Source organism: Vulpes lagopus, chromosome 8 (genome assembly GCF_018345385.1).
Source record: "Vulpes lagopus strain Blue_001 chromosome 8, ASM1834538v1, whole genome shotgun sequence".
In the NCBI taxonomy this organism is placed as follows: Eukaryota; Metazoa; Chordata; class Mammalia; order Carnivora; family Canidae; genus Vulpes; species Vulpes lagopus.
The window spans coordinates 122,811,796-122,835,189 of NC_054831.1; the positions used below are offsets into that span (position 1 = coordinate 122,811,796).

Genomic DNA, 23,394 nt, shown 5'->3' on the forward strand with positions numbered 1-23,394 from the left:
TAAACTAATAAACTGGCCTGCCAGGGTAGAGGGCTCCCACCTCTCTCACGTGAACTAGGTGTTTGAGTGTCCTCTGCTCCAGGACCATAGGCTATGCCTCAGGTTCTGGGTAGGAGAGAGGTATGTGGTAAATCCTGATGCCCGGGTAAATGCCAATCCACCTTCCCTATTCTTGCTGAGGAGGGAGGAGGTAGGAAGACGACAGCAGAGCTCCCAAGGCAGACCCCTTCAAGGGCAGAATGAATGTAAACAAGGTGACGGTATAAAGTTGTTGACCATAGCTCCAACCTCCCAGAAACAGTTGGCCCAGTATAACCTAAAGGTTTCTCAACTCCTATACCTCAAGCCTCAGAGAAATTTCTAAGAGAAGCTCAGAGGCAAGAGCACTCTCCCACCTCTGACTTCCAGTTACACTTTCCACCTGAACTCCTCCCTTGACAGGAGGCCTGTACCACTTGCACCTTGGCCTATCTTCCCCTGCCTGTTTCACCAAAGTGGGAGCTCTAGAAAGAGTACAGAATTTGGAGGCAGACAGTTCTGGGTTTGAATACACTTTTGCTGATTACCGAGCAAATCTCTTCACTTCTCTGAGCTTATTTTCACATCTATAAACCTCATAATGTTGGCATCTGGCACTTGGAAGGCACTCATTAATTCATAGCTCCCTCAGCCTCCAATTGGTGTGTTAGGAATGCCTCAAGAAGCTGGTCCTCTCCTGAATGCAGATTAGACAGTCAAATGGAAAACATTACAAAGTCAGTCTGAGATATGCAAGAGAGTTTTGGTGGTTGAGCCCAGGAGTAAGGAAGTGGGTGCCTGAGAATAGAAGTCATAGATTTTTAGACCATCACCGCTGAAAAGCTGAGAGACACTGATAAAAATAGTTGAAAGCAGCAAACGTTTTTGAAAGCTTACCCTATGTGGGTGTTGTGATAGGTACTATTAATAATTATTTCATTTAATACTCAGGGCAACCCTGCAAAGGGAGGGTATTCTCCCCCATTTTACAGATGAAGAAACTAAGGTGAATAACTTGCTCCAGGACACACAAGTCAGTCAGTTGGACTCCTGCGGCCAGAGTCCATGCTCTTAATCAAACTGCCTCAAGCTGATCTAATCTAACATCTTACTTTTTCTGATGGGACTGGGGAGGGGAATTATCTCTCTCAAAGTCATGTGTTACCCAAAGGCAAAGGGAGTCTCGGAGTCTTAACTTTCACACAAAGGAATTAGGATTTGAGTATCCCTGATAAGGCGCCATCTGGGCAAGAAGCGAGCAGAGAATTTCCGATTTAGGAAACGTTTATTGAGTACTTGCATCATTTCAGTTCATGCTCAAAAAAGGGGCGCTTGGGTGGCTCAGTCGGTTGCCTGCCTTGGCTCAGGTCATGATCCAGCCAGCATCCACCTAACTGCTCCGCGGGGAGCCTGTTGCTCCCCCAGTTTATGCTCTCTCTCCCTGTCAAATAAATAAATAATTAAAAAAAAAAAAAAGCACCCCCGCGCTTTGTACTGTACAGATGGGGAAACAAGAGAGTCAGAGGGATAATCTCCCCGCAAATCAAGTGTGCAAAAACAGTGGCACTGTCGGATTACACATTCAGGTTTCAGAGGCTTCACGAATCCAACCCCAGGTTCCCCCCCTTTCTCGGGGTGGGAGGGTGTAACCGGACCCTTCATTTGTCCAGATTTCGAACACGCTCAGGGCGGTGGCTTCTGGGATTTGCAGCATCCCGCTAAGAGTTTAGACCCGCAGACCAATAGCATTCGAGCACAGGCGGTGGGACCCGCCCGGGACCCTCGAACTAGCCAATGAGAAGCGCGCGGGCCCTGGTCGCCTGGGAAACCGCGTGACAACAAGATGGCGGCGCCGCGGGACGGCTCCCAGGCCCTGCGCGGTGAGTCCCGGCTCAAAACTTTGCGGCCCCGGCATCCCCCACGCAGGCGGGGGCGCTCGCCCCGAGAGCCCGGGGACCCGCGAGCCTCGCGGCCGGGTCGCCCGGCAGGCTCCCGCGGGCCTGGGAGCGGCTTCGGGCCCCCGCCTGCCATGGCTCCGCGAGGAGGCGGGAGGAGGCGACGCGGTTCCCTGGGAGGGGTTGGGTCGTGACTCAAGTCGCGTCGTGAGCACTTCCAGCTGGAGACTGAGGGCTGAAGGCGTGCAGCCGGCCGGGCCTTGTCGGCGCTGGAGAACATTGGGGCCTGACTTGGGCCCCAGAGATGTGGGGGCATGGGGCACAGCTGTCCTCTCCTAGCCCCGGCCTGAAGGGGAGACAGCCCAGCCTGAGGGGGAAGTCACAGCCTGGAAGCCCCCAAGTGAGGGGAGTAGACGTAGTTCTATCCTTAGATCCACCCCCATCCCCAGTCTGAGGGAGGAGGAGACATAGTCCCCTCCGCGCCGGAGTCCCCAAACTGATAGGGAGATGCCGTCGTCACCCTCAGGGGTCTCATAATCCATGGGGAAAATTAATCCGGAGACAGTGTGTTGGATGGGCTGGAGGTGAGCCGGAAAGCAGGGAAGTCAGCGGCCATCGTGACAGCCCCAAGGAAGGGCAGTGAGAGGGCCCTAGGAGGGCCACCGTGGGCACAGAGAGCAGAGCTGTGTGAGAGACAGTGCAGAGTTTAACCTGCAACGTTTGGCGGTGGGTGGGATTAAGAGAGAAGGAAGGAGAGGAAAATTTTGTAGTTGGGTGATGAGGTCCCATTAAGTAGGGGAAAGTGCGAGGAGCTTATTTTCAGGGAAGGTGTTGGGTTTGGTTTGGGGACCTTTTTTCTGTGATAGCTTTGTTGAGATATAATTCCCATACTGTATACTTTACCCCTTTGAAATGTAAGTTTCAGGTTTTTAGGATATTCATGAGAGTTGTACAAACATCACCGCAATCAATATAGACATTTTCTGGCATCTGAAGAGAAACTCTGTACCCTTCAGCAACTACCTCTGTTTGCCCCACCCCCTCAGTAGCCCCCAGTCTTAGGCAATCACTGGTCTACTTTCTGTCTCTAGATTTGTCCATTCTGGACATCTTAGATCAATGGGGTTATATATAACAATATGTGGTGTTTTGTGACTGTCTCTTAGCATAATGTTTTCAAGATCCATTCATGTGGTGACATGGCTTCCATTGTAAGGATATACCAGACTTCTTTATCCATCCATTGGCTGATGGAAATGGTTGTTTCCATTTTTGGATATTATGAATAATGCTGTTGTGAACGTGTAGATGAGCTTTCGTGTGGACATAAGTTTTCGTTCTCAGGTGGGTGGGGGGATGGGGTGACTGGGTGACAGGCACTGAGAGGGGCACTTGACGGGATGAGCACTGGGTGTTATACTATATGTTAGCAATTCAGACGCCAATAAAAAAATATACACACACAAAACAGTTTTCATTCTCTTGGGAAGCTACCTAGGAGCAGAATTGCTGAGCCATAAGGTAGCCTTTTGAGGAACTGCCAGAGGGGTTTCCACAGCTGCTGTGCCATTTCCATTCAAGCTAAGGTTCCAATTTCCTCACCTCACCAACACTTGTTAATGTCCGCCTTTTTAAAGTAGTTTCTTCTGAGGGGTCCTTAATGGTGATAAGAGTTGGAGAAGGGAGGGGTAATCAAGCCCAGTGGAAGTTCACACAGGACAGTGTTAGCCACAAAAGGAACATCACCTGATAGCAGATGAAATGTTCTAAAGATTGATTGTGGTGATGGTTTCACAACTCTGTGAATATACTAAAAACCACTGAATCGTACACTTTAAAAGAACCAAGTGTTTGAGTTAGGTCTCAATAAAGATTTTTTTTTTTAAGGTTGATGCTGTGTGTTTCCACTTATACAACATTCTTGAAGTAAGAAAACAGTAGTGGTTTCCAGGGGTTGGGGATGGCATGGGTGACTAGAAAGGGTTGGCATGAGGGAGAGCCTTATGGTGAGGGGAACTCTGTGCTGATGGAGTAGTTCTTTATTTTGACTGCAGTGGTGGTTATCTGGGATGCACATGTGGGTAGGATAGCCTAAATAGATACACACATAGAGTGTCACTGTTGGGAGCAGCTGAGTGAGGGCAGACAAATCCCCTCTGTACTATTTTCCTAATTTCCTGCAAATCTATAATAACTTTCAAATAAAAACTTAAAACTGGGGGATCCCTGGGTGGCTGGGGGGTCCCTGGGTGGCTCCGCGGTTTGGCACCTGCCTTTGGCCTAGGGCACGATCCTGGAGTCCCGGGATCGAGTCCTGCAACGGGCTCCCGGCATGGAGCCTGCTTCTCCCTCTGCCGGTGTCTCTGCCCCGCCCCCTCCCCTCTCTCTGAGGCATCGGCCTGATCATCTATGTTAAGGAATTTTGAATTTCTTTCCTCTGGGTGAGAAGGAGCCATTGGGAGCTTCATGCGAGACACACACACACAGAGAGAGAGAGGCAGAGACAGGCAGAGGGAGAAGCAGTCTCCCTGTGGGGAGTCGGATGTGGGCATTGATCCCAGGACCCCGGGATCACAACCTGAGCCAAAGGCAGATGCTCAACCACTGAGCCAAAGGCAGATGCTCAACCACTGAGCCACCCGGGCACCCCAACGTGTTAGCTTTATGTTTATGAAGATCCCTCTGGCCAGATGCTGGCGCAGGGAACCATGAGGGACTGTGCACTTGGTGCCACACAAACTATTAGGATGCCTGGACAAGGCAGCAGGGACTGGGGGAGGCTAGGGGCAGATTGGGAAGGCTGATGGTAGGGATGAGGCAACACTAGACCTGGTGGGGTATGAGACCCAAACTCCAGAATGAAGACTGAGAAGCTGCCTCCAGCCTCCATGCTGGGCAGCTTCAGGGGCAGGGTGGAAACCAGTGCCATACATTTTCAAAGTGAAACTGCCTTGGATTTGTCCTAAAAAGGCTTGATTCAAGCCCTGATGGGGGTCCTCTGGTTCTAAGATTTCTAGATATTTAGCCACATAATGTACTAATTCACTGAATAGTGTTGGCCTTTATTTATTTTTTTTAAAGATTTTATTTATTTATTCATGAGAGAGAGAAAGAGAGAGAGGCAGAGACACAGGCAGAGGGAGAAGCAGGCTCCATGCAGGGAGTCCGACGTGGGACTCAATCCAGGGTCTCCAGGATCACGCCCTAGGCTGAAGGCGGCGCTAAACTGCTGAGCCACCAGGGCTGCCCATATTTTTTTATTTTTAACTAATCTCTACACCCAACATGCGGCTCAAACTCAGCCCTGAGATCCAGAGTTGCAGGCTCCACCAGCCTGAGTCAGCCAGGCGCCCCCACAGTTTACATTTTTCCATGCCTCCCCTCGGTGTGGCACTGGGCTCCGTGCCTTATGTGTGTTATCTCTGAATCCTCTTGTTAACCCTACCTGGCTGGTACTGTCACCATATCAAAGGAGACCAAGGCACGGGTTACCTGGTGGACGGCAGAGCCTGTGCAGAGCCTGGGCTCTTGATCTCCCTACCACACAGACTGTGCCTTGGTCGAATCCTGCCCGTGGGTTGCTCCTCTGTGGCTCCGAGAGTCAGAATGACAGCTGAGTTCCTGTAGGAGGGAACAGGACACTTGAGCTTTGTGTCCACAGCTCCTTGAAGGATGGCTAAAAGCCCCAGGCCTTCTGGATAGTCTGGTGACCCGGCTCTAAGTTGGGAAAGTCCCAGGCTTCTGGCCCATCTCTGTACCCCATCCCCCTTTCCCAGCCAGTCCAGGCCCCCAGGGCCAGAGCAGAAAGCAAGATATTCAGAGGATCCAGCAGACGTCAAGCACATGGATCGTGAGGCCAACCTGCCTCCAGAAACCTCTGCAGGGGCGGTGGGAAGAAGTGAGGGGTGCTGCTCCCTGGACAGTGCTCCCTCCTGGGAAAAGAAACGAGGGAAGAGGAAGTTTCCCTGATCCTGAAGCCCTGGGCCCCCTCTGTCCCCTGGGACTGACTTCCTTCCATCTTCTCAGGGAGTTCCTGACAGCTAGAATCTAGAAGTAGAGCTATGAGCTCACCTTTGGCCTCCCTTGGCAAGACCCGAAGAGTCCCCCTGCAGTCAGAGCCTGTGAATCCAGGGTAAGGAACCGGCCTCAGGGGGTATTTATGTTCATGCCCCTGCCTCCTCTCAGCCCAGTGGACTAGGAGAAGGGCTCCTAGTGTCTCCGGGAAAAGGTGAGGAGTCACATAGCCTTCCCTGACCACCGTATCTTTCTTTTATAACTTCTTCAGAGAGGCTCTGCCGTCTGAGCAAACACTGGGTTGTGCCGTCTAGTAGGGTGTGGGCTGGGTGGGAGCGGTGTGGCACCCAGTTATTCATTGTTCTCGTGTTCATTGGCAAACACCGATTGTAGGGCTCCTCTGGGCCAGCAACGTGCTGGTCCTCAGGAAGAGAACGCTTTACATCTGTCTAGCACTTCATCCTTTTGAAGCATTTTTTTTTTTTAACCTCTCTTCTTGCTCTTCTGAACACCACTTTGAGTCATTTGAAGAGAACCAGGGAGATCTAGAGCAGTCAAGGGACCCACCTGGGGTTCGCACAGTCATTTTAAAACACAGCTGGGGCTGGGCTTCTGGGCTTGGGAGCTCTGTGTCTTCCACCCAAACCTCTGCCCTTCAGCCCTTCCCCACCCTTCTCCACTGGGAGGAGGGGACACCTCAAAGCCTGTCCCTTGGCTTGCCCCAGTGCCAAGGATGCGATTTGGGAAGGAGATAGCCTCGGGAGGCAGAGGCCCAGCCTCCATCTCCTTTAGGCTTGGCTGGGCACCTAGACTGACCCCCTGGGACATTCCAGAGGGTCCTAACTTGTCTATCTGTCTTTTCCTTCCTGCCTGGGTTCCTAGGAGGCGAGGGATAAAACTCTACGGAGATGGTAAGTGTGGGCTCTGCCCTCGTGTCCCCCTCACTTCCCACCTGCTGGTCTCCCTGGGGTGCAGATGGAGAGAAGGAACAGGATGATCACCCCTGTCAGCCAGAGCAGCTGGCCCACCTGCAGCTCCCTCATCCCTCCCCGAGGACAGGGCTTCCTGGCAGCTTTCTGATTAGGAGGTGCACCCCCTTAGAAGAGATGTCATTGCTAGCATTTGAACCCCTCCACTTACTGTGGGGTGGGCCAGTGGGTGCCGAGAAGCCATAGGGGTCAGACCCCAGCCTTCTCCAGCCCATTACCACCTTTTCTCCCAGAAGCCCCATCCTCATTTCACTGCCCTGCCTCCTGCAGGCTCAGACTTTAGCATCCCAACCCCATTATTGCTGCCACTGTGTGGCTGGCATTGGCTAACTCAGGTCCTCCCAGGAGCCAGGCTGTCAGAACTACAAGAAGCCTGTTCTGGTTGGACCCTTGCTCCCTGACATCCCACATGTTCTATTTACATACACTTGGGAGTACAGCATCCAGGCTGTTTTATCCAGGCCAGAGCTCAGGGGCCCAGCTTCCTCTGGGCCTCAGCCCCAGAGCAGTGACCTGGGCATCCCTGTCTGCAGAAGACGAGGTGGACGTGCTAAATAATGGACATGGCTCAGAAGAAAGGATCTCCATCCCTTCATGCTATGGCGGCGTAGGTGCCCCTGTGAGTAGGCAAGGTGAGAACAGAGGCCTAAAAGGGTCTGGGTCCCTAGCAGCCGGAGAAGGTCTCAGAGAGGGGGCAGCCAAAGGAAGCCCAGAGAGGCACAGACCTACTCTGGCCTGCTGTGGGTGAGCCCACGGTCCCCAGACAGCCCTCCTCGCCTGGCCTGCACCCTCCCCAAAGAGCTGTGGTGATACTCATCTCAGAGGTCCCCAGATGGAGCTCACGGGGCAGCTTCTCAGAGGAGGGAGGATGGAACGGGTCGACGTGGGCAGGTAGGGTCAGAGTCTGCTGCAAGCCTGGAGGAGCTGGGAATGAGATTAGAATGTTCCGCTAGCTGTGATATCTTGGGTAGGCAACATTCTGTGTCTCTGCCTCCCATTTCCTACAAGGTCTGTGAGGTGGGGGGCAGTCCTCCACTGAACACTCCTCTGTGTTATAGGACAGGGATTTGAAGTGGGGAAAGGAGACAGAAGAGCCTGGCCCCACAGCCATTCAGGCACAGAGTCAGCCCAGCTGGGGACACTTTCCTTAGTAACCCCAGTAACCAGCTCCTCCCCTTAAGGAGCCATCCCAGGCACTCTCAGCCTCTCCCCTGGCATCTGCTCCTCACCCCACTCTCAGCCAGTGTCTGTCCCCACCGAGGTCACAAACAAGGACTTGCCTGTCCTGTCTCACTTCTGTGCACAGCAGCATTCCACATGGGTCACCGTTCCCTCCTTCTCAGATCACCCTGGGCCCTTGGCCACCATGACACTGCTCTCTCAGATTTCTTCCCGCCTCTGAGGCTCTTTCCTCTCTTTGCTAGCTCCTTCTTTTCCTCCCAGCTTTTCAGTGTGATGCTCCCTCCCCCCTCTCCCTCTCTCTTTTCTTCCCTCTCTCTCTCCCCAGCTCTTCCCCCTCCCCTCTGCCTCAGTGAGCTCATCCATGCTCTGTGCGCTGACCAGCCCAGATGTCTATCTATCTGTTACAAAGCTTTGACTACAAGTCAGAGAAAACCCTTAATCAGTTAGCATGAACATTGAGGAGGACTTGTTGTCTGGCATACCATGAAGTCCAGGAGGCAGCTCCAGGATTGTTAATCCATCGACTCAAAGACATCATCGAAAGTCCAGGTTTTGGGGCACCTGGGTGGCTCAGTGGGTTAAACATCTGCCTCAGCTCAGGTCATGATCTAGGGGTCCTGGGATCGAGCTCTCCATCGGGCTCAGCGGGGAGTCTGCTTCTCCTTCCTCTGCCCACCCCCGCCCCCAACTCATGTGTGCATTTTCTCTCTCAAATAAATAAAATATTTTTTAAAAAATATTTTATTTATTTATTCATGAGAGACACAGAGAGAGAGAATGGCACAGACACAGGCAGAAGCAGGCTCCACGCAGGGAGCCTGACACCGGACTCGATCCTGGGTCCCCAGGATCACACCTTGGGCCGAAGGCAGCGCTAAACCGCTGAGCCACCTGGGCTGCCCCAAATAAATAAAATCTTTAAAAAATTTTCAGGTTTCTCCACCTCTCCACTGAGCCATCCTTGGCATGTCAGCCCATATGGCTGCATGGTGAAAAATGCAGTTCCTGCTTCACATACAGGCCAGTGTGCAGGGAAAGGAGGACCTGTTCCTCCCTGTGTGTCTCTCGGTTTCTTTCCCAAACTTCTTATGTTGAAGAATTTCCAGCCTATAAAGAAATTAAAATAATAGTATGGTGAACACCTCTATGTCTGCCATCTAGACGCAACAATGAGTGACATTTTGCCACTAATTTGCTTTCTCTCTGTCCGTATACACATATCTATGAATGTAAATGTATTTTGTTGATGAACCATTTGGAAGTCGATTACAGGTATCATAACGTTTCACCCATAAACACTTCAGTGTGCCTGTCCTAAGAATAAGGAAACACATGACCACGGAGCAGTGACACCACCTAAGAATGTGGATGATGCGGTGATACGCTCAAGCCTCTTCTGCGCTCCAATTTTCTATGCTCCAAAATGATCTCACAGCTCTTGTTTTTCCTGATCTAGGTTCTAATCGGGGTCATGCACTGTATTTGTTACACCTCCGTAGAACAGTGACTTTGCCTTTTTAAAAAGCGACACTGACTTCTCGAGGAGTCCAGGCCGTGCACCACTTGGAGGGCCCACATGCAGATCTGGGTGCTTGTTTGTCCTCGGTGCTGACTCGCTCCCCTATCCTCTGTGTTCCTGTAAACTGAGGTGCATTGTGGGGACAGCATGAGCTGACATGAGCAGAGTATATAGGATAGTCCCTATTATCTAAGTGGCAGCTACTAGTACTCTTATTTCTGCTTCTGGAGATCCCTGTCCCCGTCCACTGGCCCCCCACGCCTCAGCCTCTGTTGTAGGCCTGGGCTCTAGGACTTTGTCCGTTTGGCAGTCCCTGTATTCCATGACTCGGAGCTGGTGGCCACCTTGACCAGGAAGATGCGGGACCTGGAGCGGCAAGTGAAGTCTCAGGCTGATGAGCTTCTGTCCAAGGTGGGACCCTGGTGGGGAGAGGGCCAGGGTCTGGTCTGAGGGGTGGAAGGGCCCAGGCTGGGGAGGCCAGTGAGCTTACTCCCGCAATAAGCCAGGGTGGGTGGGTTCTAGAACCATCTCTTCCACTGAACCTCCCAGTTCAAGGACAAGGTATGGCCTGAGGCTGATCTGGATCCCTGTGACATGAGCAGAGGGGTTAAGGGTCTTCTCTACAGCCGAACAAGGCCAGTAGCCTTGGACTAGATGGCAGCAGTGCTGCTGAGCTCTGGAGCACTTGGGGTGCTCCACACCTTTCCTCACCACAGTGGAACCACAAGCATATCTGAGGTATAGGAGCAGTGGCTGTGCCAAAGAGTGGCAGGGGCAGGGTCTTTAAACTCCCCAGTGCCCCACAGAGGCAAGAAGTTTGGATCTTCCCAGCTGGAGGGGGAAGTCCCCAGCAAAGTTCCCTTGCACTCTGGGAACCCCCAAATCTGCCTGCCCCTCCTTGTCTTGCTGCTGCAGGATCGGAAGATACGGGCCCTGGAGGAAATGGTGCAGACCTTCCAGGAGCACGAGGGTAAGAGGCACGCTTGGTGGGCTGGTCAGCCCTCCTGGGGCACCTCCCGTGAGCTGGTGGCTCCTGGGCATCAGGGCTCCAAGACCATCAAGCTGAGTCCTGTAGCGCGGCCTGGACAGCTGAGCCCAGACACAGGCAATGGCACACCCAGGACAGCGCCCTCCTCTGTGGGACTGAGTCCCCTGGGTGCACACATAGCCTAGCCCTGAGCACAGGGCACACTGTCAGAAGTGGAAGGAACACCGCCCCGCCCCCTCAGGAGCCTTGGGGGGGGGGTGTGAGGTTGGGGGGCTCTCCTCTCAAGGTCAGGGGGAGAGGCCAAGCAGGCAGTCTTCAGGGGAGCCCTCGAGTTCTCAAGGGGCAGCTGCTCCAAATGCCCTTCTTGGGGTAGAAGGTTGGGGAAGGCCAGAGGTGGTCCAGCGGCCTCCCTGCCGGCCGCAGACCCCTCCCGATCCTCCCCTGCAGGCAAGGTGAAGGCGCAGCAGCAGCAGGAGCTGGAGACCATGTGCTCGCGGCTCCAGCGGCAGGTCGGGGAGATGGAGGTGAGAGACACGGCACCCCACAGCTGTCGCCCCGCAGGACCTGACCCGGGGCGCACCCATCTGGGTCCCCCTCCCGTACACCCCGCGTTTCCCTCCTCAGCACCAACCCAAAGTCTGGAGAGCGCGGGAGGGGTCTGGTGCCCGACCAGCCAGCCCCTGGGTCCCGCTGGGGGCCTCTCCTCTCAGCCCGGGCCTGCCTCTGCGTGACCACGTCGAGCTCTTCCCACCTCAGGACCTTGGCCTGTGCTGTTCCCTCTCAGAGGGTACAGAGAATTCGACAAAATATTTAGATATTTAGAGGGGTGACATGGTAGAGACGAGCCGGAGCCTGAACCGCTCGGCGGGGTGGCATCGGGCAGATCTGGAGGCCGAGGAGGGGCCGGGGAATGAGCGTCAAGGCCGCAGAGTAGATGCGGGGCTCCGTGGCCTGCCTCGCGTCCTGCTCCGCGTCCTGCTCCGCGTCCTGCTCCGTGTCCTGCTGCGCAGACTTTGGTGGGCTCGGGCCTGGCGGGCCAGAGGGAGAGGGCGAGGCGCGAGGACCATCGGGGGGCTCGTCCGTCCGTCGTCGTGCGGGGCTGGATTGTCCTCGAGGATGGGAGACCCTGGAGAGGTCCCAGAGGTGTGGACGGCGAGGCGGGTGGAAGCGCAGTTGGAGTTGTCGGGGCGGCGATGCTGGGGCAGGGGCGCGGCTGACAGACGGAGATCTGGAGGGCTGGGGCCGTCCGGGTGGGCCCGCAGCCGTGCCCCAGGGGAAGGAGCCCATCTAGAGAGGCCTGGGAGGCCCGCAAGCGTGGACGCCGGGAGCACGAAAGGGCGCGGGGCGGTCCGTGTTGAAGGGTTGGCCCCGGAGGCCGCTAGGGCTGCTGAGGGGGTTAGGAGAGCAGGGAGCTGCAGGAGCAGCCACAGGAAGTGTAGACGAGTCAGAAGTCTCCCTGCGCAGAGGGGATGGGAGGCCCTGCCCGTCCCTGCCCCTCCTCCACTCAGGCCACCCACGGGGTCCCCGCTGCCATCAGGGCCGCCTGCGGTGGGTCCCACGGCGCCAGACGCCCTGCTTTAAGCCCTCCACGTGAATTCTCTTAACTGAGTCCTCCCAAGCTTATGGGGCAGGGAAGAGCCTGTGGCTCCAGGGGGCGAATAGGCTTCCCAGGGTCCGGCGGGAAGCAGCCAAGACCCCGGCGCCCATCCCTGCGCCCAGCTGGCTCTGCGAGCTGACGAGCTGAGGAGCTGCCCCTGAGGCTGGGGACTGGCTGCCCGCCCCCCCCACCCCCTACCCCCCCACCCCCCACCCCCCACACCTGGCCCTTCTCTCCCTGCAGCGGTTCCTTGGGGACTACGGACTGCAGTGGGTGGGCGAGCCTGCGGACGACGAGGACTCAGAGGACCAGTCAGACTCAGAGGATGGCAAGAGGGACTGGATGACAGCCAAGAAGTTGTGGAAACCAGGTAGAGTAGGGGGTCCGCCCCCGACCCCTTCTATGAAAGGAGTTCCCCAGCACCCTCCTTTGGGCCAGCAGCTGTGCAGAGCCCATCTCATTCACCCCTGACCCAGGAGCAGGGAGGAAAGGCCTCAGGCTCCGTCACTGACCACCGAAGCTGCCTCGGGCCCTCTGCTTGCTCCTCTCTCAAGGGCTCCAGAGACCCAGAGACAGATGGAAGAAGACCTCATTTGTCTCAGGCTCCAGAGTTTACACGGTGTCGTCTGCCCCAGAGTTGTTAAAAACTGAGTCCTCTGCTTTGGAAGCTGCCCACGGTGCCGGGCTCAGTCCCCTCTTCACGTTCCTTTTTCAGCCTTGCTTGTAGCCGGGCCATTGAAATCACCCCGGTTCTCTAGGATGCCACCATTCTTTACTCTTAACTTGATGCTCATGTCCAGAGGAATGCACCCCCCAGACATGGGGCCATAGAACTGGCCATTTCTGCAAGCCCAGCCCATTCTCTTCAAAGAACGAAGGTGATTGCCCAGAAGGTGCTTTTCCAGGCCCTGGAGCCAGTCACACCTGGATTCTCATCTCCATTCCACCACCTGTTCCAGGTGTGACTTGGGCATGTGGCTTCTGTTCTCTGAGCTCCCAGTTCCCCATCAGTAAGTGAGGGTGTGCTCTTCCCTGCAGAGTTGGAAGGAGTCAGTGGGGTGGATGCAGAGCACCTAGCACCAACCTTGCCCGTCCTTGTGCAAGGCCTACCAACAAATAGGGCTTTTCTTGTTTTCCATGGTCAGGTGGCAGCGGCAGCCTCCTGGGAGCGGGCATGAACATGGTTCCCGAGGGGAGTAGTTGGAGAATGATAACACGGTCTTGATTCCATAAATTTCAAAACATGAAGAGTCCTCTCTCCCATTCAGGTCTGAGCTTTGAGTAGATCCTCTGAAGTCTCAGGGGACGGTTCCCTCACTGCTTGTTCTGAGAACATCACTTCCCATTTGTACAACACTTGCACTTTCAAAGCATTTTCATAAATAGCCTTAACATGGGCCAGGGGTTCCATTTTATAGATGGGAAACCAAGGCTCCTAAGAAGTCTGGAGACCGTTGAGTGAAGGGGGCAAGACCTGAGGCTGAGAGCCCATTTAGGAGGTGGTTACAGTCATCCAGGCAGGAGATGAGCTGGTGTCTGGTGGAAGGGTGATCCTGGCAGGCACGGTGAGGAGGGGCAGGGCAGATATAGGCGGTGGAATCTGTGGCCTTGGTGATTGTGCATTAGGGAGCAGACAGGAGGAAACGGACGCCTGGGACAGCCCCTCCTGGGTGAGAGGTGGAGCTCTGAAAGGTGACTGCCAGATGCCCTAAGAACGTTCCTGGGGTCTAGGGCCTGAGGCCTGCCAACACCGCACCCTGGTCCCCCACATGCCCCTGCCAGCTGAAGGGCAGCCTTCCCACTGGCCAGTGGGGGGCCTTCCAGCGCCTTTGGGGGTCAGACCAGATAGCTGGTTCTGGACCTGGCTCTGTGGACTCCTGTCCTACCCAGTCCCTGCCAAAAACAGAGCAGCCCTCTCAGGTCTGTGTTGTTTGTGCTCAGAATAAGCTGGCTCTGAAGCTGAGTGCTTCAAAGCTAAAGCACTTGTGAAAACCACCCAGCCATACGCTCCCTCTGTGCATCCTCCTCCTTTTGCTCTCTGGTTCTTAAACAAGGAGGGGCCTCAATTTAGCTTTTTTTTTTTTTTTTTTAAAGATTTTATTTATTCATGAGAGAGACACAGAGAGAGAGGCAGAGACACAGGCAGAGGGAGAAGCAGGCTCTGGGTGGGGAGCCTGATGCGGGACTTAATACCAGGACCCTGGGATCACAACCTGAGCTGAAGGCAGCCCTCAACCACTGAGCCACCCAGATGCCCCAATTTAGCCCTTCTGCCAGATGAACAACATGTTTTTCATTTCCAGCAGCTTTTCCTCCTCCCACTCCCACCCCCAACCTCTCTAGGCTTCTCTTCCCCCACTGCTTTGTCCCCAGGCACCAGGCTGCTTCTGCCCTAGGGGCCCTCAGGTGCACAGAGGGGGCCCCTTGCTGGCCCTGATACTCTGGCTCATTTCTCTGTCTCTCCCTCTGTTGGATACCACTACCCACAGGCCTCAGGCAGCAGGGGAGGGTGGGCCAGGGCATCTGTATGGTGCTAACCAGTTTAGTGCCAGGACTCTTGCTTTGGGGAGGAGGGTCCACTGGCCTGTGAAGGGGACCCAGCACAGGGGAAGCCTTGCAAGGACCTGGCCCCAGGCTGGATCATTCACCACTCCCTGCTCTCCCCACCAGTAAATTGAGCATTAAATAGAATACCTGGTGCTTCAGGGCATGCGGAGACTTGAAAGGGACAGTCCTGCTCAGTCACAAGCCATTGTCAGGTGCTGAGCCTCAGGGCTGAGAGCTCCTTGCTCCTTCTTCACTATCCCCTCTGAGCTCCCCACTGTCACTCATCTCCATCTCCTCTGAGCTCCTCTTCCCCTTCCCTATTTCCTGCAAACTCTTCCTCCTCCTCCCCATCCCCTCTGAGCTCCCTCCCCCTCATCCCTGTTCCCTCTGAAATCCTTGTTCCTTCTTCCATGTTCTCTGAGCTCCCATCCCCCATCCCCTCCCCTCCCCCCCCACTAATCTCCCATCTTCTCTGAGCTCTTCCTCCCCTTTCCATGTCTCTTATGAACGCTTCCTCCTCCTCATCCCTGTCCCCTCTGCAGCTCCTCATACCCCGCCTCACCAAGTTCTTGCCCTCCCTCTATCTCTCCTCCCTCTGCCAGCCTCTGCCTACCCCCTAGCATCCCTCCCCCAAGCCCCAGTCTCCAGCATCTGGGTGGGAGCCTCTTCCCTCCTCTGCTCAGGAAGCCGTATTGACTCCAGATCTTGTCCCTGGGGCTCCTGTGTGTCCCCAGTCTAGACCCCAGGCAGGCTAGTGTCCTCCCCACCCGCAGTATCCCCTCGAGCCTTTACTTTGTCCCCCCAAGTGCCTTGCCCCCTTTTATCCTCTCTTTTGAAGCTTAGCTGAAATCCATCCCATGGAGAACCCGCTGGGATTACCTGCAGCCCAGCGCTGCCCGTGCACCACCCGGCCTGTGGGAAGGGGCTCTGCATTGGAGTGACTGTGTGGACAGCTCCGGCTGAGGAGCCAGGGGCCTGTGTGGTGAATGCTTCACCTCTCAGAGTCCGTGTCCTCATCTGTGAAATGAGGAGACAGCCTGCTGATGCCCAGGCCACTGGGGGCACCAAATGCTGTAGTGCACGTGGAGGTTCTCGCAGGCTGCTGGTGGTGGATGAACGAGGCCCGTGAGCCCTGGCCGCTTAGCCCCCGTCAGGCCGCAGAGTGCCCAGCATGGGACACAGTGCTCGGCTGTGGGCCAAGGCTTGGTGGGAGTGCCTGGGTGCCCAGGCCTGGACCATCAGGTGCCCTGGGACAGTCATCTGCACAGGATGAGGTGGGGATGGGTGGCACGATGCTCAACCACAGGGGCCTGAGAATTAGTTGTGACCCTGGCAGTGGTGAGACTTTTAGGGCCTGTTCTCTTTCCCCTGAGGAGCAGAAGGAATGTAGATCCCTAGAGCAGGGCCATGCCTGCAGGGGTGTGGAGATCGCGGGTCTGTTTCCTGTTCAGCCTTTGGTGAGGTAGTGGGGACCGGCATAGCGGCTGTAGGGTGCACCTTAGTATTCACAGCAGCAGGTGTGAGGAACCAGCCCAGAGCAGGCCTACCACTCACCGGCTGGGAGGGCAGGGTCTGGCCCTCCTCTGGGCTCTGCAGCCTCCGCAGTGGTCCTACTTATTACCTGCCATGGTCACTGCTGTCACCCTGTCTCCTTCACTCAAGTATGAGCTTGAGGAGGGCAGGATGCCAGGTGTGGGCATAGCCATGATTCTCAGGGCCTAGCAGAGCTTGGCCACTCTGGACATGCTGGTAGGATGGAGGGAGGGATGGATCCAGTTTATGCTTCGGAGCACCCACTCTGGGCCAGGCCCAGGATGCTCTACTTGCATTCATGGAGTGCCCGCTGTGGTTGGAAAGATGAACAAACCAAAGGACAACAGCCTGTGATAAGTGCCAAGCTCCGGAGTGGGCCCAAGGCTCCAGGAGCTCAGGAGGCTTAGGCTCTGGGCAGGGAGGGGCTCCTGGCAAGGTGTCTCAGAGGAGGTGGTGAGCCAGTGGTGAGCAAGAGGGTGGGATGTGGGTGACAGCAGCCACCACCTGCCAGGCACCTCCTCTGAGCCTCACAGCCACCTATGAAGTGGGGACTTTTATTCTCCTTATTTTATAGAAGAGGAAGCCAAAGCCCAGAGAGGTTGGTCCACTTGTCTAGGACCACACAGCCTGGAAGCTGTGGCCCTGGCAGTATGGCTCCAGAGAGGAATGGGGGAACAGGTTGAGGGGAGGCCAGGGAACCTGGGTTCCCAGGGTCTTGGGCTTTGGGCGAAGGAGCATTGTCTTGATCTCCATGCCTCCCTAACTCCCCCTTTATTATTTTTTTTTTTTTTAAATTTTGTTCATGAGAGACAGAGAGAGAGAGAGAGAGGGGCAGAGACACAGGCAGAGGGAGAAGCAGGCTCCATGCCGGGAGCCTGATGGGGGGACTCCATCCCAGGACTCCAGGATCACGCCCTGGGCTGAAGGCGGCGCTAAACCGCTGAGCCACCCAGGGATCCCCCTAAGTCCCCTTTTTAATAAAATCATGGGCGCTCAAAGTTGGATGAGGCCTCAGAGATGATCTCTCTGCACCACACCCCTCCTTAGAAAGGGACCTCAGGAGCAGTGTCCAAAGAACCAGCACTGATAGGCAGCCTGCATGGTCACGGAGACTAGAGTCTTAGAGTCCCCTGGGCCCCAAAAGCTGCATGACCAGTAGCACGTCACCTTATAAGGCCTGGTTTCCTCATTTCTAAAACGGGAGTGGTAATACCTGCCTCTAGGTGCTGGGCACGAGGTGGACACTCCCGGAGTCGTCCTTACAGTCAGTCCCCCCGCTGGATCTTGTTGGGTGGGATAAAGGTTCTTATTCTCTCCCACTCCAGGGAGGGAGAGCTGCAGCTCAGAGAGGAAATGCCTCAGTAGACCTCTGACCTGGCTCACCCCATGTGACCTGGCGACAGGCCAGGCTTCTGTTGTGCACTCCCTGCTAGGTGGTGGCAGCGCCGGGCTTCCTTAGTCTCAGGCCTGGTTTGCCCGGAGCTGCGGCTCTATCTCCTGGACCCTTTGGCTCGCTGCAGGCGGCTGCACCTGACACGTGCCCACCGCACCCCACCTTGACGTCTCCACGCCCTAGGCCCACTAGCTGAGAGCCTCTGGGGCTGACTTTCTCAGCAGACTCTTTTCCTTCTAGCTGGTTCTTGGCATCCTCCCCTGGGCTGCCACCTGCCCCCTCCACTGCCCACCACCCCATGTCCATCAACTCCCTGAAAAAGCCTTGGCCCCAGGATGCAGCTGGATTGGCAGTCACCATATCTGCGTGGTCCTGGCTCTGCTTGGTGTGGGCTATGTGAGCCCAACCCTCTGACCTTTCTAGGCCTCTTTCCCTATCTGGAAGAACATAGGGATAGGGGCAGGAGTTCAACGAGATGAGCTTTTCTGTTGTTATCTTTAGGTTTACCAGTGTGTTCTGAATGTAGTTCTTTGTTAAAGGAGAATAGTGGCTTGATATTGTTCCGACTCATACCAGGGATGCCCAGGGATGTTCTGTGAGTTTTTCTTGGGTATCTCAGGAACTTCAGGGGACCCCACGAGGAGGTGGGGGCAGGTGCAGTCCCTACAACCTAGCAGATCTAGGGGGATGGGGGAGTCCAGCTGAGGCCTTGAGCAGCCACAAGGCAACAGGAAACAAAGCCACCACATCTGTACTTCCTCAGCACAGCCACCACACCTCCAGATTCTGAGGAAAGGAATTGGGCCTCCAGAGTCCTGACCCACATCCTGCTGCAGCCTGGCTGTCCTGGTGAAAACAGGAGGTTTTGTAGGGTTACACCCTGGTGGACGACTTACTTGGGAGCCAGATCCCTTCCAGGGCTGACCAAGGACCCCCAGCCTGTACCCCTCCAGCATCCACCTGCTCTCCAGCTGTTCTGTTCTAGCATCTGTTGTGGCTGTCCCCACCACCCTCTGAAGCTTAGGCACACCTGTGTGTGCAGTACTTTTCAGAAGAGGAGGCCAAAGCATGTTAGCTTCTCAAAGGGGTGCGTGACCCAGAAATAGTTGCACAAGCCGAGGTCTGCCACAGATCTGTCCAGCAGCTGTCCTGACATCCACCCCAACAACCTTGTGTGCCTACCCCAACCCCCCCCTCCGGATGGTGCAGATGGGTGGGAAAAGCAGACTCTAGAGTCAGCCCCTCCTCTAATTTGCCAAGTGACCTGGGGCAAGTCATTTTTCATCTCTGAGGACCTGTTTCCTCATGTGTAAAATGGAGATAAATGACTCCTGCGTCATAGCCTCTGGGTTGGCCCAAGGTCCATCTGTGCAAGGTAGAGTTGGCAACAGTAACCCACAGGACAGAGTGCTTGCTCCGAGCTGGCCCTCTCGTGGTCCACCTTCCCAGACCCTTGTAGGAGAGGAAGCTGCAGTGCAGAGCATTACATGATTTGACCAAGGTCACAAAGGTGGAAGCCAAAGAGCTAGGATTTGAATCCAGGCAGATAATCCAGAGGTGGGAGCTCTGGGCTGTGCTTTTTCAGCTGCTGACACAGGCAGAGCTGGGATCAAATCCTGCTCCTGCTCCTTCCTCTGTGCATCCCTAGGCAGCCTTTAACCTCCTCTAACCTGTGGTTTCTTCATCTGAAGAATGGGGGTGATGACAGCCCCTACAGCATAGGAGTTGGTATGAAGAGAGTGGCACAATAGTTATTAAGCCCCCAGCACAAGGTGAGTATTCCGTAAAAGAGAGCTATTATGTAGCAGTAACTGTCCCCACCCCCACCGGGCGGCCACTTACAGAGATGCAGAGGCTGCTGCTTAGCGTGCCAGGGGCCATGGCAGTCAGAGCTGCTGGAGCACACAGCTGCCATGAAGAAAGGCTCATGGGTGTTTATCCTCTTTGCCAGGGGACTCATTGGCACCCCCCGAGGTGGACTTTGACAGGCTGCTGGCCAGCCTGAAGGATCTCAGTGAGCTGGTGGTAGACGGTGACACCCAGGTGACACCAATGCCCGGTGGAGCACGGCTCCATGTCCTTGAGCCCATCCCACTGAAGCTCTATCGGAATGGCCTCATGATGTTCGATGGGCCCTTCCGGCCCTTCCATGACCCCTCCACACAGGTAGGAGTGGTGGGGAGGGGAGACAGACCACTCTGGTGGCCTTGCCCCACCCTCTGTCACCATTAGCTGGAGATGGGGGGGTGGGAGGGTGCAGCTCCACCAACCCTCCATAGGTACCCAAGCCCACGTGCAACTTGCAGAGCACGGCCCCCCCCCCCCCCCCGCTCAAGTCCTGGAACCCTGGAAATGTCCAGAATATGATCCATTGGGTAGACCCAGGGCCCAGAGCCTGCCATCCAGACAGAAAGCAGAGCAGAAGGCACTGCACAGGTCCAGCCGGGCCTCACTCTTCCAATCCCTGCCACAGCGCTGCCTCCGAGACATACTGGATGGCTTCTTCCCCTCAGAGCTCCAGCGGCTGTACCCTGATGGAGTCCCCTTCAAGGTGATGGGCTGCTCCTCAAAATACCCGGTGTGAGGATTTTGGAGGGGGTGGGGATAAACTGCTTCCTTGGACATCACCCAGTTTGAAGTGGGAAGCCACTACCCCCACCCCCCAAGAGAACCCTGGTCTGTTGACTTCCCAGAAGAGGGTGAGCCTGAAGCTAGGCTGAGAAGGGCGTAGGAGGAAGGCTCCAGGTGGCCTCAGTCGCTTCCTTAGTGAGGGCTGCGGCCTGTGGCTAAGCGGCAGGGGGTGCCCCCTGCTGGCACCCTGGAGGCACAGTCTTCAGCCTTGAGGTTCTGTGCAAAAGTGGCCTGGCTTGGCCTAGAAGCTCCTGAGGCCATCTGCTTTTGTGGAAGGCGGCACTGTGGGGGGCAAATGTTGGGATTAAAGGACTTGGCGTGAGCTGGCCCCCTCCTGGCAGGGGTGGGTGGGGGTGAGATGGGGTGCTGTGGCAGGGTGTCATGATGTTAACTCACCAGCAGCAGCCCGGAGTGTGGTGCGTCATTCCACAGCAAGGGGACATGAGGGGGTGTGCACCACCACCACCTGGGCTTGAAAACCATGTGAGTCATGATTGGGGGTGTTTGAGGCAGTTCATGCCAAGATAAGTCTTTGCCCTCTCCTCACACCCTGGCCCCTTGATTCCTGGCTGGGTCCTGAGAGGAGCTTTCTGGGGAGGATGTTAGTACAGCGGCTCCAGCTAGCGCAGTGAGGAGTGCCTGTAGGAGCTGCGCCCAGGTGGGTGACAGTAGCATGAACTGCAGCTCTCTCGCTCTCTTGGGGGCTCAGTTTACCTGAAAAATGGGGATTGCATCAGACTATCCCTTGAGCCTATTCCTGGGACAGTGGGGTGGGGGGCTGGGGAGGCCTCTGGGCAAGTGTGGGGTGGAGCCCAGGGCTACAGGTCTAGGCCCCCACTGTTGCCTTTCCTTCCTGCCAGGTGAGTGATCTGCGCAATCAGGTTTACCCAGAGAATGGGTTGGATCCATTCCCAGGTGAGGGCCGTGTGGTGGGCCGACAGAGGATGCACAAGCCCCTGGACAGGATGGAGCACTCAGGTGAACCTGGCCCTGAGGCTGAGCCAGGGGGTGGGGCACTGGGCAGGACCAGCTCTGGGTGGCTTCCTCCACTGTCAGCCATCCCTCGCAGTCCCTCCCCAGGCCCAGGCTCCCAATGCACTCCCTGCAGGCTCCAGGATGACTGCTGAGAAGTTTCTGAACAGGCTCCCCAAGTTTGTGATCCGGCAAGGTGAGGTGGTTGACATCCGGGGACCCATCCGGGACACCCTGCAGGTAAGGCCAGCTCTAGCTCCCCCAGACTTCTTGGGCTCCCTGACCCAACCTACCAGAGCAGTGGCTAGTCTGGAGACTCAGGCTCAGGGGCTGCTGAGGAGGGCCTAGATGGAGAAAGGAGGCTCTCAGAGCAGTTCCACTATCTCCTGAAAACAATCTGGGGCGGGCTCAGGTGGCACCCAGAGAGGGGCTGAGTTGGCAGCAGTGTGGCTGCAAGAGAGAAAAAGTCAGAGTCTAGGCCAGGAGTTGAGTCCAAGGCCTGGGTGACCTCGTCGAGGTCCAGACCGGAACATCCAGTTCAGTCCTGGATCCCCCTTCCTGCATCTGCCCTTCTCACTCCCCATCCTGCTGCTCCTCCCCCATCTCCACCTGCGGAAGGGACCCAACCTGTTTCCCACTGCTCTGCCTCCTTCACCCCACATTGCCAAGTCCTGCCTGACCTGTCCATCTCCAGCACCTCTCCCGAACCCGTCTCTTCTCCCCATTCCTTCTGCCCACTATCTGGACTAGGTTCCGGAGTGGCTCTCAAGACACTTGCAGCGGCCTCTCTCTAGCCTGCCACCTCCACTCCTGTCTTGCCAGCTGTCCTCCCCCAGCAGTTTCTGTGCTTCTGTTAAACCTAAACCGCATCTGGGCCTTCCCTGTTGAAACCCTCCAGTGGTTTTTGGGTAAGGCCAAGCTCTCATCCTGGCACTCAAGGCCCACCATCCCGTGTTGGTCCTCTTCCCATATCCAACCTTTCCTCTTCCAGTCCACCTGTCAGCTTCAGTCACATGAACTGCTAATACTTTCTCAGATGTATCATCCCACAGAGAAGTTTTCCCTGAAAAGGGATTCTTTCCCTGCCCCCATTCCATTTCTCTGGACTTGTCCTTAGTCACAGCTCAGGTGTCATTTCCCCTGAGAAGCCTTCCCTGACCCATGCTAGATTAGGCCTCCAGCCCAGTCATTGTGCAGGGTTCTGTCTCCCCTCCTCCCCTGAGGGACCTCAAGGCTTCTTAAGGGAACATTGAGGCTGCCTCCCAAAGCTTCCCTTCCATTTCATCCCCCTCTGGCTCACTGGTCTCATCCATCCCTGGTCAGGGAGAAGGGTTGGGGGAAGGGTGTGACTCTGGCAAGGCCCAGGGCTCTGTTCCCTTTCATCGATGCCTTCCAGAACTGCTGCCCACTGCCTGCCCGGATCCAGGAAATCGTGGTAGAGACACCAGCCTTGGCTGCTGAGCGTGAGAGGTGAGGGACTGACTAGTGAAGAGGTGAGGACCTTGGGGTTGGGCCACCAGGGGGCACTGATGGCCTCTAGGCCCACAGGAACCAGGAGTCCCCAGAGTCACCAGCACGCCTGCTCTCCATGCTGCGCATCAAGTCTGAGAATGGTGAGCAGGCCTTCCTGCTGATGATGCGGCCTGAGGACACTGTTGGTGATGTGCGCACCCTGCTTGCACAGGCCAGGTGGGCAAGAGGTGGGGCTGGCAGCTATAGAGGGGTTCTCTGGCCCCAGGACCCAGCCTGATCCATTCTGCTGGGTCTCCAGGGCTGTGGATGCCACCACCTTCGAGATCTTCAGTACATTCCCACCCACGGTCTACCACGACGACACAGCCACACTGCAGGCAGCAGGCCTGGTGCCTAGTGCAGCGCTGCTGCTTCGGGCGAGCCGGGCCCCACTGCCTGACCCAGGACCCAGCCCCAGCTCCAAATAAAGCGCCCGGTCCCACACAGGCTGCTCTGTGAGGCTCTCTCAGCCGGGCAGCCCAGCTGGGCCTGGGAGGGGGCGGTGCCGACCTGCCCCCTCTGTAACTTGAGCCCTAGCTGGCGGGGCCTGGCTGCTGGGTCTTTGTCCTCTAGTTTCCTCTTTCTCCCCAGATGGGCTAAGCAG

General features: G+C 56.1%; 1 protein-coding gene across 4 annotated transcripts; it reads left to right on the plus strand.

The window, feature by feature from the left end:
• The first annotated feature begins 1,836 nt into the window (after nucleotides 1–1,836).
• On the plus strand, nucleotides 1,837–23,234 carry UBXN11 (UBX domain protein 11). 4 transcript variants are annotated; one of them, XM_041764840.1, is made up of 16 exons: nucleotides 1,837–1,898; nucleotides 5,940–6,045; nucleotides 6,810–6,838; nucleotides 7,450–7,548; nucleotides 9,928–10,028; nucleotides 10,533–10,587; nucleotides 11,053–11,129; nucleotides 12,446–12,572; nucleotides 19,627–19,841; nucleotides 20,149–20,226; nucleotides 20,709–20,789; nucleotides 21,167–21,284; nucleotides 21,415–21,518; nucleotides 22,675–22,748; nucleotides 22,827–22,967; nucleotides 23,050–23,234. In XM_041764840.1, the coding sequence occupies exons 2-16, from the start codon at nucleotides 5,975–5,977 to the stop codon at nucleotides 23,216–23,218; spliced, it is 1,539 nt and encodes a 512-aa protein (XP_041620774.1). In that variant the 5' UTR covers nucleotides 1,837–1,898; nucleotides 5,940–5,974; the 3' UTR covers nucleotides 23,219–23,234. The 4 variants fall into 4 exon arrangements, with proteins under 4 accessions (XP_041620774.1, XP_041620776.1, XP_041620777.1 ...); XM_041764842.1 differs by lacking the exon at nucleotides 20,709–20,789; XM_041764843.1 differs by lacking the exon at nucleotides 7,450–7,548.
• Nucleotides 23,235–23,394: the final 160 nt, after the last annotated feature.